The 18,926-nt window shown below is 44.2% G+C and overlaps 1 protein-coding gene across 3 annotated transcripts in view; it reads right to left on the bottom strand.

Annotated features, from left to right (window-relative positions):
• Positions 1–18,926, bottom strand: part of LOC119159523 (ankyrin repeat and IBR domain-containing protein 1-like) — an 86,587-nt gene that overhangs the window by 29,441 nt on the left and 38,220 nt on the right. For 2 of the 3 annotated variants that reach the window (XM_037412316.2, XM_075891628.1), the window contains 7 exons: positions 18,382–18,512; positions 16,392–16,526; positions 14,984–15,070; positions 14,682–14,894; positions 11,750–11,977; positions 10,623–10,815; positions 751–858 (listed from right to left, as the gene is read on the bottom strand). In XM_037412316.2, coding sequence (XP_037268213.2) covers positions 751–858; positions 10,623–10,815; positions 11,750–11,977; positions 14,682–14,894; positions 14,984–15,070; positions 16,392–16,526; positions 18,382–18,512 — 1,095 coding nt within the window. The remainder of the gene's footprint in view (positions 1–750; positions 859–10,622; positions 10,816–11,749; positions 11,978–14,681; positions 14,895–14,983; positions 15,071–16,391; positions 16,527–18,381; positions 18,513–18,926) is intronic. The other variant, XM_075891627.1, reaches the window with a different exon arrangement.

Below are 18,926 nucleotides of genomic sequence, written 5' to 3'. Positions count from 1 at the left end.
GAACAATACGTTGACCTCTGCTCTTCAACAGGAGGTCGAGCGAGCGGTCTCTGCTCTTCAGCCCTCCACTGTTTTCCTCCGCTGGGTTCCTGGGCATTCCGGTATTAACGGAAATGAGCTGGCTCATCAGCTCGCCCGCGATATATTGCACCGGGCACCGTTCCTTCCCTGGCCCACACTTTTGGAAGACAGTGAGAGCTTCGCGAATAACGATGGGCAGATCTCCATGCATCACACTATCAAGGAGGTATATCTCCAGCTCCGGCTCGACAAGCGTCTCTACCCTCCCCCTCATCCATCACTCACTGCGCTCGAAGGTCAAACTCTACGACACATTCAAATGAATTGCCTGATAACCCCCTCTCGCCTTTTCCTTTATAAATATAGGTCTAACCCCTACTGTCCCGATGGCCCCTCCCCTTATGCCGACCTGTCACACTGCCTGTTTTACTGCCCGACTGCTTAGCAATCCAGCTATTAACCTCCCCCATCCCTTTCCATCACCTCCTGGCTCGACTGGATCGGCGCCAAAGGGGAAGAAGAACAGCGTCGACTGGTCTCACAGGTGGTCAAAATGCTCGACTTGTAAATTGTGGCTGAATAAAAGTCTATTACTACTACTACTACTTTCCAAGATATTTAGCAACACTTGATAACGAAACAGCTTAGTATTTTGTCTTTAGATTGAAAAAAGTGTAGTTGCCCCTCCTCATGCTGCTGCCAATTTATGCACAACTGTGAAAGTCTTACCTCCGTTATTGTGCTTTGTCTGGCATCTGAGAGAGCAGTATTCGTGAAGTTTTTGTGTTCTGGGGTTTCGTGCACGTGGTCTTGTACAACCTTCTCGTGAGCAGACACCTAATTACAAAGAAAAAAATTTAATAATTAAATTGTATTTCACGTGCACTTTATGCAAATATGCTAATAAGTGAACCTTCAATTACCGGTATTTTACTCTACTTGCCAGTTTGGGTTGTTTTGTTAGAATCAGCACCGGCTAGAACGAATTGAGGCAAGTTAGAAGGTGCATAGATAGTGAAATTGTATCGCAAGTCGAATCCATATCGTACAAAGCTGAATGATGGCCAAAAGTATGATATCAAACCTAATACTGAATATTTAGGTGTGTGCACACATGGAAATGAGCGGAGCTCCCGGCAGTGAACGGCAGCGATTTTTTCATGAGGTACCAGAAGTCGAGGAAAGAACATCTTTTTTTACTCTTCAGCACATTTTTTTTTTCTTCTTCTTCCAACGATCATATGCTACTTACTGTTGTGTTCCATCATTCTGCTTCGCTATCATAAGTGTCATAGTCTAGGGGAGATGCGAGTCGAAAAACGCAACTTTTTTCCAAAATTATATATATTTTGTTTTCGTATCCTTTCACAAGTTTAGTTTCTCTACTTTCACGACAAAAAAGTGAACATTGTAATTAACCTCACAGTAGATAAAATCTCTTCAAATAGCACAAGGTGGCTACTAAAAACTAAGAAGAGCTGGTTGTCTAAAGTCTTCTGAAGATTGTCACCTGGCTGCTTGCCATTTTATTTCGCATGAGGAGTTTACTAAGTCCACATGCTCAAAATAACAATGATTGCCAAGCTCTCATCATGAAGGAAATCGTATAAAAAAAAACGTATCTTTTCCATTCAGATGAGCTTTCACTTACACCATTGAAATGCACTTTTCTCAAGATCCATTTTCGGGCAACTTCTTGAGTTTGGACATCATGTTTTTGGTACTTCTGATAGCACTGTCAGGATGAAGTATTGCCCACATATTGTAACGATGTTGAAGGACCTGGGGTGTAATAAAACGTATTTATTAAAGAGCGAACCTGTGCCCACAACTCAAAGGGACTATGGTCGTAGCACAATACAGCAGAACACCAAAGATATCTCCTTCTTCTACTTCTTCAAGAAGAGTCCCAAGCGCGTGGCGCACATCAGCAGGGGTTAGCTGGGTTCTCGTGCTATCATCATCATCTCTGCGCAACACTAGACGGCGCGCATGTATGTCCCTGTGCGCGCGGTGATGGGCACGTTGTTTGAATGCAGGCACTATGTTGCGGCATAATCCCCCTCCTCATATGCATCGTCCCGATGCGTCAGACAATGAATAGATTCGTGGTAGGTGTCACTGGTCTTCCGGTGATCTTTCATAGTAAGGCTTCATCCGGACTACAAGTACTACCTTTGTAGGGTTGCGGCGTTTTGAGCTCCCGTGTATAGCGGATCTGACTGGGTAAGTTACATCGCTTACACGATGGAGTACTTCATAAGGCCCGAAGTAGTGGCTAAAAAGTTTTTCAGAAAGTCCACGGCGACGCACTGGGGTCCATATCCATACTTTGTCACCTGGTTGAAAATACGCTTCGGTACGACGCTGATTGTACCGATAGGAGTTGATACGCTGTCGGCGGCGTATTCTGTATCTCGCCATCTGTCGTGCTTCCTCGGCTCTTTGCAGGAAGTCGTCTAGGCCAGGTGGATTGCTGCTTTCATCATTCAGTGGTAACATGGCATCCAGTGGAGTGGTGACTGTTCGACCGAATACAAGTTCAAATGGTGTCACTCGCGTTGTTTCTTGAATGGCTGTATTATATGCGAACGTGATGTAGGGCAATATTTCATCCCACAGTTTATGTTCGACGTCGACATACATTGAAAGCATATCAGTCAGAGTTCTGTTCAAGCGCTCAGTTAGGCCATTTGTTTGAGGATGGTATGCTGTAGTTCTTCTCTGGTCTATATGGGTCATTCGCATCAGACATTTCATTAGGTCTGCAGTAAAAGCTGGGCCACGATCTGTAATTACGATGCTGAGTGCACCATGTATGAGGACTATGTTGTTGATAAAGAACTTGGCAACTTCAAGAGCTGTTGCAGTGTACAGCGAGTCAGTCTCAGCGTAACGAGTGAGATAGTCCGTGGCTACGACTATCCATTTCTTGCGTGCAGTCGATGTCGGAAACGGGCCTAGGAGATCCATACCGACTTGTTGGAATGGGGCATGCGGTGGTTCTATTGGCTGGAGCAGGCCTGCAGGTTTCACGGATGGAGTTTTGCGTCTTTGACACTCACGGCAAGTTTTCACATAGCGCTGAACTGATGATAACAGTTTTGGCCAGTAGTATTTCAGGTGAATTCTGGCGAATGTACGGCTGACACCCATCTGTCCAGATGTTGGCTCATCATGACATGCGTGCAGAACCTCGTTTCGTAAAGGTGCAGGTACAACGAGTAAAATCTTGTCACCATGAGGCTTGAAGTTCCTCTAGTAAAGGACCCCTTCTCGAAGACAGAACGAAGGGAGCCCTCTGGATAATGTGCGCGGGACTTTAACGTTGAGTCCTTGGAGACGCTGTATAAGCGGCAGCAAATCGGGGTCATTTTGTTGTTGAGCGATTTCTGATGCCTGGACGATGCCTAGAAACGGGAAGTCTTCTTCCTCCGGCTCACTCGTCTCCACTGGTGCGCGTGACAGGCAGTCGGAATCGCTGTGCTTTTTCCCAGATTTGTATACCACAGTAACATCGTACTCTTGTAGTCTGAGGCTCCATCTTGCTAGTCGCCCAGAGGGATCCTCAAGATTTGCCAGCCAACACAGGCAATGGTGGTCACTGACTGCTCGGAATGGTCTACCGTAGAGGTACGGCCGAAATTTACTGATGGCCCAGATGACCGCGAGACACTCTTTTTTCGGCTGCAGAGTAATTTGTCTCAGCTTTCGAAAGCTTGCGGCTGGCATACGCTAGCACTTTTTCTTGGCCGTTTTGCCGCTGGACTAGAATGGCTCCGAGGCCGACGTTACTCGCATAAGTGTGAACTACAGTTTCGGCAGTCTCATCGAAATGGGCGAGGATTGGAGAGGTTTGCAGGCGTGTTCTTAACTCATCAAATGCTTCCTGTTGTTCACTTTCCCACATAAAGAGCACCTCGTCTTTTGTCAGATTAGTAAGTGGTTCAGCAATGTTCGAAAAATTTTCCACAAATCGCCGATAGTACGCGCATAAACCCAGGAAGCGACGTACTGACTTCTTGTCTTTGGGTGTCCGGAACTTCGCGATGGCAGCTGTCTTTTCGGGATCTGGCCGAACGCCGTCGGAGCTGACGACGTGTCCGAGGAATCGAAGCTCTTCAAAAGCGAAGTGGCATTTTTCTGGCTTGATGGTCAAGTCTGCTGAACGAATGACTTCTAATACTGTGCGGAGTCGCTCTAGATGTTGGTCGAATGTAGGGGAAAATACGACAACGTCATCCAAGTTCACCAAGCAGAACTGCCATTTCAGTCCCGCGAGGACAGCGTCCATCATTCTCTGAAACGTAGCTGGCACTGTGCACAGGCCGAATGGAAGCCCTTTAAATTCGTAGAGGCCGAATGGAAGCGCTTTAAATTCGTAGAGGCCGTCTGGGGTTATGAATGCCGTCTTTTCACGGTCGCGCTCATCCACCTCAATTTGCCAATATCCGCTCTTGAGATAAAGGGAGGAGAAGTATTTCGCACTCCGTACTCTATCGAGTGTATCATCGATACGCGGCAGAGGGTATACATCCCGTTTCATTACGCTGTTCAGTTTCCGATAGTCGACGCAGAATCGAAGGCTGTTATCTTTCTTTTTAACAAGCACTACAGGAGACGCCCATGGACTACTGGAAGGCTGGATCACGTCATCTGAAAGCATCTCCTCCACTTGTTTCTTGATGACGTCTCTTTCCTTTTGCGATACTCGTTATGGGTGTTGGTAAATCGATCTCGTGGCTTCTTCTGTTATAATCCTGTGTTTTGCAATAGCCGTGCGTCGCACCTTAGAGGACGTTGAAAAGCAGCCCGAAAACTCTTTTATAAGGGCGAACAATCGTTTCTTTTGATATTCTGGGAGCCTATCGTTGACGTTAACTGATGCGTCGACGTTGCAGGTCTCTTGTGGAGTGGTTGGCATTGTCGCTAAACTGCATAGTTCAGTCGCCATGCAGAACTCGTGGAAATAGGCGATAGCCATACCTTGCGTGATGTGCTGACATTCATTCCCAAAATTCTTAAGGAGGACAACTGAGCAGCCATTCCTTAAGTGAACAACACCCCTCGCCACACAAATTCCTTTGTTTAAAAAGAGCTCTACGTTTGCATCCGCTATTCCTTCGTGGTCACAAAATGCCTTAATTTCAACAAGCACCATTATACTACAGCGTGGTGGCACTGTGACGTCATCATCAACAACGCGCAGAGCAGTAAGACGTCGCTTTTCCGATTCCTCCACCGACATAGCTTGTTCTGTCCAAAACGTTACACTAGACCTGCGCAGATTAATTATGGCTCCATTGGCTTGCAGAAAATCCATTCCTAGTATAAGCTCCCTTGAACAGTCCAGCAGTACGATGAAGTTAGCAACGTAAGTAAAGCCTCTTATTTCGAGCCTTGAGGTGCATCTGCCTAGCAGTGTAATAGTGTGGCCGCCTGCCATGCGTATCTGTGCCCCACTCCATTTTGTCACAACCTTTTTCAATTTCTTTGCCAATTTGTGACTCATTACCAAATAATCAGCGCCGGAGTCAACTAAAGCATTTAGCTCGTATCCGTCTATCTTCAACTGCAAACCTGAAGTAATCTTCGCACTGCTGCGCTTATCCTCTGTAAACATAGCATCGTCACCTTGAAACCGTAATGGAGGATCTTCGCAATTGTAGTTATCAGCGGCCTCACCTCCACAGGTCGCTTGCTTCAGTTTTCCGGGTGTGGGCTTGTAGAACGGTGCCCAGACCGTGCGGAAGAAGCACGTGGGCTGGGTGATCGGTAACGCCTGGGCGACGGCGATCTTGGCTGATGTTGGCGTGGAGTGAGTGGGCTCTGGCGCGCGGACAAGTACTCTTCGATCTCCGTTGGCCGTTCACCGTTTCGAGGGCATGGTGCGTACAACAGAAAGCCCCTTAATCCTGCCTGTCGGTAAGGGCAGAACCTATACAGGTGACCTGCTTCCCCACAATGGAAACACAAAGGCCTGCGCTCATGGTCACTCCAGATGTCACTTTTCCGGGGCCTTCGGTCCACGTAGCGAGCTACACCACGGGCTTGTGGCAGGTAGGTAGCCGTCGGTTCCAGTGGACGAAGTGCGCTACGTACCGTCTGTGGGCAAGGAGAGGCCATTGCAACTGCTGCATTGGTGTGCGCCGCGAGTTGTTTGAGTATTTCAGAGTACGTTGGAATGCGTTGGATCGGCTGTGGCGCACGCTCCGGCTCACGTATCATCTGCCTCAGTTCATCTCGTACTACATCGACAACAGACAGTGTTGCTGTAGTGTGAGGTGCTTGCAACTTGCTGAGCTCTTTCCTGATCACCGACCTGATGAGTTCTCGCAGGGCGTCCATGTCACTTCGCTGGCGTCCAGAGAAGACATTGGCAGGTGCGTAGTTTATGTCTCGATTGTACTATCGAGCCCGCTGTTCTAGCGTTTTCTCGATGGCTGTCGCTTCCGTATCAAACTCCGCAACTGTTCGTGGTGGGTTGCGGACGAGAACAGCGAATAGCTCTTGCTTCACCCTATGCATGAGGTGGCGTAGCTTCTTGTCTTCAGTCATATGGGAATTTGCGCGCTTGAACAGGCGGATTATATCCTCGATATACATTGCGACACTTTCGTTGGTGAGTTGGTTCCTGGATTTGAGCGCAGCCTGCGCCTTTTCTTTGCGATCCGCGCTGGCATAAGTCGCCAGAGCTTGTCGCCGAAATTCATCCCAGGTCGTAAAGGAGGTTTCATGGTTCTCATACCACGTCTTTGCGAAGTCCTCCAAAGCAAAGTATACGCGGCGGAGCTTCTCTCTCTCGTCCCAACCGTTCAAACGTGCCACTCTCTCAAAGAGGTTCAGCCAATCTTCTACGTCTTCATACAAGTCGCCATGAAATACTGGTGGCTGGTGAGGCTGATTTATCACCACTTGGGCTGGTGTTACATGACTTGTCATGGTGGCGGCGTCCATTGACTGAGTTCCCCTTGGAGTGAAGTGGAGTGGACTGAATTCTGATGAATCACCTCGAAGACGGCGACTGGTCCTCTGATGCACAGGTGTCAGCTCCCCAGGATCAACTCGCTGGTGCTTGGGGCTACGCTGTCTTGCGTTCGTAGGGCTTTGATTCATTACCCAGCACGTCCACCAGAAATGTAACGATGTTGAAGGACTCGGGGTGTAATAAAACGTATTTATTAAAGGGCGAACCTGTGCCCCCAACTCAAAGGGACTATGGTCGTAGCACGTTACAGCAGAACACCAAAGATGTCTCCTTCTTCTACTTCTTCAAGAAGAGTCCCAAGCGCGTGGCGCACATCAGCAGGGGGCAGCTGGGTTCTCATGCTATCATCATCGTCTCTGCGCAACACTAGACGGCGCGCATGTATGTCCCTGTGCGCGCGGTGATGGGCGCGTTGTTTGAATGCAGGCACTATGTCGCGGCAATATTTCTTAACATGTGAAGGGTGCAAGTGTCTCTTAAAATTTTATATCGCCTGTATATTTATTATAAACCTAAGGTAAGGAATTAGCATGGGTTGAGGATTCTGAGAATTCTCGCATTACAATTTTTCTTGTCCATTAAAATGTTTTATATGCACTTTCTTTATAGTTATTTGCATTTTACAGCTGCCATTAATGACTCAGAACCATAAAATTTTAGTGGCATAACAAGTTTGTCTAAAACAAACTATACTTTACAAATTGTCATGACACAAAACAAAAAATGTACGACTTGCTATAAAACTAATTACATATTTGAAATCAGAATAAAATCTTATATGTACAGCAAGAACTTCATTGCCCTATACACATTAAAGCATTTTTTTTTTTTTAAGTTGCATCTCCCCTTACAAAAGAAAGCTCGTTTGAGTCATGATCACTGGTGATGGCAAACAGCTGCGAAGACGCAGAAGCAGGCCAGCATACTAGTGTGACAAGCAGTGAAGCTAATCAAGCTTTGTTACCAAATAAGGCCACAAAACATAAGCAGCTTGATTAAGAGGTCTGTATGTGACTATGTAACAGGTCTGTATGTGATAACAGGTCTGTTATGTGACCACATGCCACTGTGACAAGATGGGAGTTCTTTGACAACTGTCCCCCATTATACACCATTTATCACAAGTGTGGCAGCATTAAACAGGATTGAAATATCATGCACAATGTTATAAGGTGCAGCTAAATACCTTTGTTAAAGACTAATAACATTTCTCAACTAGAGGCACCATGATGTTAACATAGAAATGCTAAAGCTGATCAACCCCTCAATAATGCTTGTCGTTGCAAGAGTTGGTCATAGATCATTAAACAAGAAGCTATATAAAAACAAACAGGAACCAGAAGAAAAGAGAAGCTGCGCCCACCTTCATTTGTTTCTCATCACTGTTATTTTTTGCACATTCGCTTGTTTACTGATCCACCCTCTTTTCAGGAGTATATAGAGAAACATGCTTTCCATAAAGAGGCATGTAGTCAGTGAATGACAAAAATGAAGAAAAAAGGTTAGTCATTCAAATAACCTTAAATACAAATACAGTCGAATCTCATTAATTCAAACACACTTAATTCGAACTTCCAGTTAATTCAAACTCACACTGAGGTCCTGTCAAGGCTATGTGTATTCCAATGGGCGAAAATGTCCTACAATTCGAACATGCAAGCACTTGCGACGGTTCATTCGAACGTGTAAGCACTTGCGACGGTTCATTCGAACATACCGCGCTTCGAAAATGCTCTCAGCACCACTCCCAATGCCGCGGCGGCACCTCCGACACCTCAACGCTGCGCACGAAGGAAAAGAAAAGGAAACAAAAGGCGGAATGGCGAAGGTGGAATGTTTGCTCTCTCTCAAATGCCGATCTGTGCGACGCGCCTGTGCCACGCTTCTCTCTTTTTCGTTCCCGCCACGTAGACCCTTCTAATTTCAACGCCGCACGTGAAGAGAGAGAGGAAAAAAAATAAAGCTGTCACAGAGAGTTGGAGAGCTCTCTCTCACGCACCGGTGCCACGCTTCCCCTTTCCCGTCCCTACCACATAGACCCCTCTCCTTTCAACGACGCACGGAGAGAAAAAAAAAATCTGTCGTGGAGTGTTGGGTCTCTCTCAAATGCAATTCTGCTTCTCTCCCCATGGAGACGCTCATCCTTTCTCGTCACTTGGTAGCCATGCAGCGGCTGCATAGCGAAGACGCAGTATTTGTTGTCCTCGTCTTTAGAAAGCGTCGGCGCTGGACATTGCCGCGCGCAACTTCTTTTGCCAGGAGAATGTTGAAGCAGAAATAGAAATGCTTTGCAAGCTCCATGCAAAGTTGACTCGCTGCAAGGCAAACGTGTGCAGATGTACATCACCGATTAATTCAATTAATGACGAATGTCCTGTGATTTGTCAATAAATGTAAGTCTTCCCCCTCGTGTGTTAGCTCAATGCACATGCGCCACTGCATGGTAAGCCCTCCGTTCATTTAGCTTTCATTAACTTGAACTTCTTTTAATTCGAACAAATTTTCGGGCCCCTTTAAGTTCGAATTATCAAGATTCAACTGTAATTCAATCCTTCGAATAACTTTTCAAAGAAATAATTTTAATGCTGGTTTATTTACGAAGCCTTCAACCAGCTCAGCAATGTTTGCAGCTGCTTACGGGTGAAATGGGAAAGTGCTGAAGCATCACTGGACTATGTGAAACTACCGTATTTACTCGCATAATCCTTGCACCTCTTCATCGGTTTGAAGTGGCTGCAAATAGCAAGCTTTGAGAAGTACTAATTAAAACTTAACCCAACAATAAAACCACAGATTCAACACAAGGCAAAATTTATTTGAGACACAAAAAGTGCAAGCGAATAGTCAAGAATTAGAATACCATACGCAGCGGTAGCGTTCATTGCTCAACAGGAGCCCTCAAAAGTAAGAGTAGGACGTCAGTATTGGGCTGATGGCTATTTAACAGAATCATCTGCAGTTTCCTTCTGAAGAAAGAAAGTTTACCACCGATCCCTGTTTTAGGTGCATGGCAGGCCCAACGCGTCTTAGTGACTTTCAGCTTCCGTCACCAGTAGCGAACACAAAACTCGTAGACTCCAAAGGCCTACCAGCAGCCCTGTTGCCATAGTTTAGTGCATGATCTATCACTTTCAACTTGAAAGCAGCTGTGTAGCTTCAGTATCGCCCGATATCGTGACAAGATTATCGATACAACATACAAAACACGCCACAACGCGCACTTGCCACTTTGGCTTGGCTTGAATCAGATTAGATCTCCGTGCAATAATAGTACGCTTAAGAGATGGCACCAGATGGCGTGCACAATCATCATCAGTGGCTGGAACGAGCAGACGACATTATTAGGGCAGTTTTCTGGGGTGCGATAATTACTCGAGGGAAAAAAGAAATCGCAATTTTGTTGTGCAATGTGGGGGGTGAGAAAATTATGCGAGTGTGAGGATTACGCGAGTAAATAAGGTACAATGACGCTCACTCTCAAATAGGAGTGTGGTACAGTTGAACACTGCTTAACAGCCACTCTTAGCTATCTATCACCTCAAATTGCAAAGACAATGGCATACACTTTTGCCCAGCACTTGTTTGGCGGGTAAAAGCGGCATTTACAACTCACCGACAGCCTGAATAAGTGCCGACTTGCGGTCCTCGTCCTCTGTGTCCGAGGAGCTGCTGCCGCTAGTGCTGGGATCCCGGGGCCAGTCGAAAAGTGCTGACAGGTTAGCATGGCATCCACGGGCATCTTTAACCCAGGGGTCCTCCATGGGCCCATCTCCAATTGACTCCAACAGCGCTATCATAAGCTGTTCCTGTAAATGCAAAAAGAAAAAAACTGTAGAAGCATTTAGCCTAATGTTGATCTTTCTCTCTCTCTTTTTTTTCATGACCGTTTTTCTTCACCTTGAAAATATACTAAAAAATTGCCAATGTGGCTAAAGACACAACATTGCTCAACGTACTCAACAGCTAGACAATAAGTGAACATTCACTACTCGTGGCTTGAACACAGCATAGGTTTCGGCCCACAAAGCTTGATACCACAAACCAAGTGTCAAGAGGAACAGACCCAGACAGCATGACCATTCGAAGCCAAAGTAGCTAAGCACTGTGCACACTGGCGGAGGAATGGAGTAAAAATAACTTGATTTCGGTCTTTTGGGGTGCGAACTTGTACATAGCGAGCTACTCCCAAGTCGTGTCAGATGGGCCTAGCCTTGCCGCCAAGTCCCGGGCACGTTAGACCGCCCATAGTTGTGCTTTAAAAATCCGAGCTACAAAAGGCAGCACCCCGTTTCCCCCTTTGCAACTCAGTAATGTGGTCACCCATATCACGCTTTTTCCGGTATGCATTGCCTTTGAACATCCCAAATGTTGAACAACAAAAATCAGGCTCTACCCTTCTACTTCCATTTGTTCAACTTTTATACTTTTGTCTACAATTACTGATTAGCATTTACACATTCAGCATTAATGAGCATGCATACATTGGTCTCCAAGGCTATGCAAGTCATTAGCAGTTGTTCAGGTCAGAGAATCACTAATGTACCAAAGAAAAAGTGTGCAAGGGTGTGTCTGCACATGTGTTACGTATGCAGAAGAAAGGTGGTAGCTCACATTTTTCAACCAAAGTGTTATACTTTGTGAGTGAACACCTATGTTCAAAGAGAGAGAATGATAATAAAGAAAACCAAGCCCATTAAATGGATAGGGAAATTAATAACCGCAAGATCGGAGAGAGCGTACGTCTTCTGGAGGATCAAGGCCAAACACAGTCGGGTAACGCCGTTTCCGGGTGCGCCTCGATGACGGTGGAGTCTCAGGAGGAACAAGGCCACGGGCTACAGCCTTCAGGAACTCCTCACGCTTCCTAAGCACCCTCTCTGCACTCTCCACGATTGTGCGGTGCGAAGCTCGCAGGCGTGGTGTTGACAATATATCCGACAAATTCTTTGCTGCCTCTTCCAGGTTACTCTGAAAAGGAATCATAAAAAAAATAATAAAGTCCCTCTTCAAACCAAAGTGCCATACAATAGCCATAAAGCATGCACACTCCATATTACAAAATGAAGGTGACGACTACACTTTACCTCACTTTAAGCCAGCAAGTTCCTTAATTGATATAGTCCTCATCTAGGAACAGCAGTCATATTTAAGAAGTAATAATGTGTCCAAAAGCAAGTAACAATAAAATGCAAAGAAAACCAGAAAGACAGACTGATTCACTCATAACTGTTCAACATACCGCAACTTTTGTCCAAATGGGTTCAAAAAATCCATTCTTGTTATATTACATACAGTTCTCAGTTCAGAATGTTGTTCTTTGCCGATTTATTTTGTAACCCTCTCAATTGAGGCAAATCCTTGCTTCCTCAACCAACACTTGAAGTGAAATACTGAAATGTTTGATATTTTAATGACTATATATTATACTGAAAAAATCGAAGCACGTTTGAAATCTGTGCACAATCCACATAAACTATAAAATTTTCATCAAAGACAGTGAAGAATTTAAAACAAATTACGAAGAGCCATATGTTACAGACCAGCGTCGATATTAAGGGGGCTATGGTAGGTAGGGTAGGTAGACCAAAAATGCGATTTTCTTTTATTTTGCTACTAAAAAAAACATTACACACGCTGTAGTGAAACTGTGATTTGGCGAGTGCATAGGAGCACTCGAAGCCACTTCAAAATGGCACCAATAACCATGCCTGCTGAGATATGCAAGGCCTTTTGTCCAAGTTCTTTTCTATCATCCTTCCTGCATGTATGTATCTTTTTTATAATAAATATGGCTAGACTGGTTAAATGTATTCATTTCCTGCCATTATCATAAGCTTTGGTCACAAATTTACTGAGCATTAATGCTTTTGTAGCTTATTGATTGGTTTATGTTTAGGGCACTTTTTGTGCGTGTTTTTCAGCAGAAAGGCAAGTATTTTTTACAATCAGTTTACTGAAAAATTTTTCAGATTATACTTAAATTTCTTTCACATAGTCTGAACCTAAAAACTTTGAAAAACTATGATAGTTATAATTCAGAAAAAATAATTGGAAAATATCTAATGGCACGTGACATGTGAGGACTCGTGTTTTCTTTTTTTGTGAAATAATTATACGACCCCGGTTCTAGAGCTAGGGGCCAACGCCGCTACCATGTGGACTTAGCATGCAATATTTCATGATCATACTGCTTTTTGTTACACACATGGGTGTGTTGGTGGAAAGAATTACGACAAATCTCTTCTGGATGAAGATCCAGAAGATCTAGTTGTATGACTCAGTAAGCTAATGGCGCTAGTGTGAGTGACAAACAAAGGGACGAATGGATCGACAGTCGGGCAACAGAAAGACAGACAGACGAATGGACGAACGGACAAAGGCATGGACGGACGCACGGATGGACAGAAGCATGAACAGAAGAACAAACAGAAGCGCAGATGGACAGGCAGACGGATGAAAGCGTGGAAAGACATACAGACGAACAAAGTTGCGGACGGAAGCATGGACGGACAGACAGACGGATGGACAGACAGAAGCACAGACACACGGATGGACGAAAGCACGGATGCACACACGAACAGACGCTTCGCCCCCCTTGTCTTCATTCACACCGCGGATATGCTGTGATTTTTAGGGGCGAAGCTCTTTATGGCGTGGCTTGTGCGTCCCTCGTGCATAACCACTGGTGGCACATACCCGATAGAGTGGTCCTTAGAATGTCCACTGGATGGCGGTGCTTGTATATGATGAATACATGATGAAAAGATGCAAGATGGCTGTACTTGGAGTGTTCAATAGAGAGACGGATGGACGGACGAACATAGAGATGGACGTATAGACAGACAGAGGGGTGGATGCACAAACAGATGCACGGACGGACATGCAGACAGATGAACGAATGGACAGACGGAAGAATGGACTACCGATGGATGCATGGACGGACGCATAGACAGAGATATGCACAGGCAGTCACACGGATGAACAGACACACGGACAGATGCACGGACGGACAGAAGCAAGAACGAATGGACGGATGGAAGCATGGACGGACTGACGAATGCTTTGCCCCACCAATTATCATTCACTCCATGAATATGCTGCGATATTTTTTTTCTCGTTTAATCCTCCCAAGCAGAAGTTTCCTTAATATGCTCAAAAAATGTTTTATGGCCTTTTTAATAACATTTTGGCAACCCAAACATTGACAAGATCCAGATAGCATAATGCAAACAGAGAAAAAAAAAACGGAAAAGTGAGTACACTGAAACCTCATTAAAGCCAAGTCACGTCTGCCACAACAATACTTTGTTATATCCGAAAATTCCTTATAAACATATACTTTTAACACTGCATCTATGACAAGATATTTTGCACTTTGTTATAACCAATAATTTGTTATATCCAGGTTCGTTATATCGAGGCTACAGCGTACACTTTCGTTTAACGGAACCTGAAGGCACCAGAAAAATATGCTCCATTTAACTGGAGTTTTATTTGCCGAGAGATGAACAAGAGTTGCAAAATACAAGTTACTAAACCAATCATATCAGAGACAGTCACCTATTCCATTTAAGCAATAATTTCGTTTAACAGATTTCCGTTCAATGAGTGTCTACTGTATATGAAGAGGCAGAAAACAGGAGTGCCAGTTCTACAAATTCTGTATATTCACCTGAAGAAGCTCGAAGACTGTTTTGGCATATCCCTCATCCTTCATGTAGTAGCCATAAGCATATGAACCACACAGGATTCTGCGTGCTCGCAGCAGCTCCCATGCTGCATCTCCAAGGAAGTGAACATTGGGCAAACCATCTTCACCTTCACCAAATTCACGTACCCAGCACCCTTCTTTTTCATTGAGCCGCTTTTCAATGAGAATTTCATTCTGAAAAAGAAAGCAGATTGGAAGGACAACTTTCAAATAGTGAAGTTGAATGCTACACCTAATGAACATGAGAAAGAGAAGCCCCGCACCTTGTGTCTCTTTTCGTGTTTCTTGAACGAAGTGTAGTAATGGGCAAACTTCTTGAGTTCTTGCATTTCTTTGTTTTTGGTCTCAGCCTGTCATGGACACAAAAGTAAGGTCAATAATGGCCAGAAAAAAAGCCAGCAACTCATGGCACCATCACTGAGTATTTTTCAAAAGCTTGGTTCCATTCTTGTTCTTAATTAACAGCATTGAAACTATCCTCAGCATTTTACAATAGAATATCTTGGTCTGTATGAAACAGCACCAGGAAAGCTGTACACAGTTGCCTCCAGGCTTTCTATGTTATGAATGTGAATAAAACATTTGACAAGTTTATGCAACACACAACAATATCCAACGTGCACTCATCAGTGACAACTAAACCAGATGGACATCTTGTTTCCTCAGAATCGGAAGTGCAGGAATCTGCGCCTCTTTCTAAGCATTAAACAATCTTACAGTCCTGGTCAAGCTGTAAGACAGTATTAAAGACATTGTCTGATGATTTCTGATGAGAAATGTCCAAATTACATGAAATGTAGATGTCAGCAGAGCTACAACAACCAAAGAACAGTGGTAGGTAACCTTTGTCCGGAGCATAACCTGTGATAGAGTTTACATACTCATATTAAAATTCTCATATGCATATCAGAAATCAATCATGCTCACTTTTCAGTCAGTGAGAGTGTTTTACATCTTGCTTCAGATATGCCTCTTATATGTTCAATGTTTTGACATATTAGGCCTCTTGAAATCACTAAACGTGTGCTTTTTTCGTGTGGTCGTTTCACATCTACGAGGATAAGGCGCATTCAGGTCGTCGCAGGTTTATAACATTGTGGTATTGCTTAATGACTCCTATAATTTCAAGCATATCTGTCTTGTCCCTACCATATGCCCGATGCGAGTGCTTCATCTGAAACAACTACGCTGCTAAAGAAATTGGGTGTCTCTCCTGAAAGGCAATGAAGAGAAATGTGATGTATGCTCTAAGTTGTGCATGATCTTTTTAAGCAGTGTTTCCACAGTATGTTGTAAATCAGTTCCGCTGAATCTCGCAAGGTCGTCAAAGAGTGAAGATTTGAAGGAATGACTTTCTTGTGGCTTTGTGCTACAAATGGATGGTTGCAGGTTTCCCTTATTTCAACAATACATGTTAGGCAAAGGTGTTGATGCAACATAAAAAATATGACAACTGCTGTGTAGTAGTAGAAACAGTGGCCTAGCAACTACAAGGTGTCTCACAACACTCTCAACAAAACTAAGGGAAGCTGAAATTGGCACTCTCTCAGCAGTTTAGTATGAAAATATTAGCTATACCTGTATGTAAAAAAAAAACACATTGTGGAAATTTAAGCCATATAATGTCTAAATACGAAAAGGCATGATACTATACAAAACATGTTTATTTACCTCACTAATAATGGCACCAGCATGCTCCTCCGCACGATTAACAGCTTCAAACCTGTTGCAACGAAAGTATCCACCCGTCGCAGAGCTGTGCCTCTTCCATGGCTCTAGGCAGACCCAGCAAAAGTCATGCTTGCACTGAAACAAACATAAATTTATATTATAAAATTGGTGACAATATTTATTATCTAAGTTGGTATGCCATAAGGCCCAGCCAAGGTGGTAAGCTCAGAGAAGTACAGTTAAACCTGGTTATAACAACATTGACGAATTCCCCCAAAAATGTGTTATAAAGAGAATTTCGTTATATGCAGGTCCAATTCAAAAATTTGAAAAATAAACGTACAAATCAAACGAAAGAACTGAAAGCCGAGTTAACCCAAAACACTTATTTAGCGGTAAAAAACTGCGTTATGATTGCAATAGTAAGTATATGGATATTTTCGACAGAATTTTGCCATCACCGCCATGTTACATAACAAGTCCAAATTGATAACATGGCCCTCACGCATTGTAACTTCTACGAGCGGGTAAAAGCACACGAACACTGCTCAATTACAGGTCAATACTTCATTGGTATCTTTTCATCACAGGCCCCATCACCAGTCAGCAGATACACCATTTCCTGCCCTGCAGTCTCACCCGCTGAATCATACAAATATCTTGGTGTCACATTTTCAAGTAACATTTCCTGGTCAGCCCACGTGACTAACATAGCCAACTCCGCGAATCACACTCTGGGTTTTCTACGTAGAAACTTAAGACTGGCGCCCCCATCAGTTAAACTAATATCGTATGTTACACTTGTTCGTCCAAAATTAGAGTATGCATGTTCTGTCTGGGATCCCTACCAATCTCACTTATCCAACATTCTCGAATCGATTCAAAACCGTGCTGCGCGTTTTATCTACTCTGAATATACCTACAATTCCAGTGTTTCCAAACTTAAAACTCGTGCTCACCTTTCTAATCTAGAATTACGACGTCACATATCTCGACTATGCCTTTTTCACAAATTTTATCATGCCCCCATCGAAGTTCCAGCCATCCTGCCAGTCCATCGCTCATCAAGTCGCACAAACCATTCAAGCGCAGTGTATCCTTCACCAGCCCAAAGCACCGCACATCTTCGCTCCTTTTTTGTGACAACCGCACGGGACTGGAATCGTCTGCCTACAACTACCGTGCACCACTCTGACCCGCATAAATTCAAGATGGCCCTCGAATCACTTTTTTTACTCTGTAATTAATACCTATCTCTCATGTATTACCCCAGCTGGGGCCTTTGAGGTATTCAAAATAAATAAATAAATAAATAAATAAAATGAGCTGGCCTATCTCAATCGACCGAAGGGTGCATACCATAACATCCTTCCACGTGTTAGGACTGCCAATGAATACTAAAACAAAAAGTAGCCACCAGTCTTAAATGACCATGAAAAAGCGTGGGGAGGGGAGGGCGTCGTTAGAGTAGCAGTGGTGAAATATGACTTTAAAGGAACCGTGCCATCAGCTTGACGCATGTTGCATTTTTGCATCAGTGCGTAGTTATCGATACCCTAGTAACGATTCGGTACTAATATTACAACAAAGGGACGAATTAATATATGTAATATCGATTAGTATGTCCAGTATTGAACCTAATTCAAAACGCGTGCAAAGCCCGCCAATTTTCAGCGCTGCCATACGGTCACCTCCTGCGGTTCTACTTCATCTGATCACATAGCCACATGAAATGGTGACGCGAGTTTCAGTAAAGGAAAACTCTCGATCACCCCATTACGTGAAAACAAAGTAAAAAATCACTTTGAAGAGAACCAAGTAAAAGAAAGCTCTGAATCATTCTTGTGTGATCTTCAGAAAGTACGGTACCTTTTCAATGAAAACGGCATACAAAGGCCAGTATAAAAGTGGTCTTCAATGGCTTTTGCATAAAGTAAGCCCTTCATGTGGCTGCGTACATTGAAAAGTGCGAAAAACACGCCATACTAACCTTGTAGCACTTGATGTGGTTGCATCCCTCGTTCTTTTGAATTGGAGACTTACAACAGGGGCACGGCTTTGAATTTGTGACCATCCAAAGGCAATTGGCAGCTTCTTCCGTACGACTGCAGGCACTCTTCACTGCCATGAAATAAGTTTGCGTCAGGCATTGAACTTGTGACTACACATCAGCAGTACTTGTCTTGCTCAGTTTTAGCCCTGAGGAAGACAACCCACTAGTCAAAACTTTGGCTCGACCACAGAACCCGTTTACAGATTTTTTTCATTGCAAGCTTCCATCTTCCCCTATCTGCTGCTTTTTAGTTTAAAAAGTAGCCAACAAAGAACCACCAGGGCTGCGCAGAATGGGCAGCACCGTCACAGCGTAAGCTGGAAGAGTGGCTTTCCAGAGCCTTTTTTTTTAAACACTCTTTGAGTAACAGCAGCAAGCACACTTGCAGGGCACCTACTACACTATTAATCATCGTCATTTTTGTGTAGTAGGGAGGCATTCGATATGCCATTTTTTGTCATTCTTCAGAGAACTGCGGCACC

The sequence above is a fragment of the Rhipicephalus microplus genome, chromosome 1, assembly GCF_043290135.1.
Source record: "Rhipicephalus microplus isolate Deutch F79 chromosome 1, USDA_Rmic, whole genome shotgun sequence".
Classification (NCBI taxonomy): Eukaryota; Metazoa; Arthropoda; class Arachnida; order Ixodida; family Ixodidae; genus Rhipicephalus; species Rhipicephalus microplus.
This window is presented reverse-complemented; position numbering and strand designations above follow the sequence as displayed.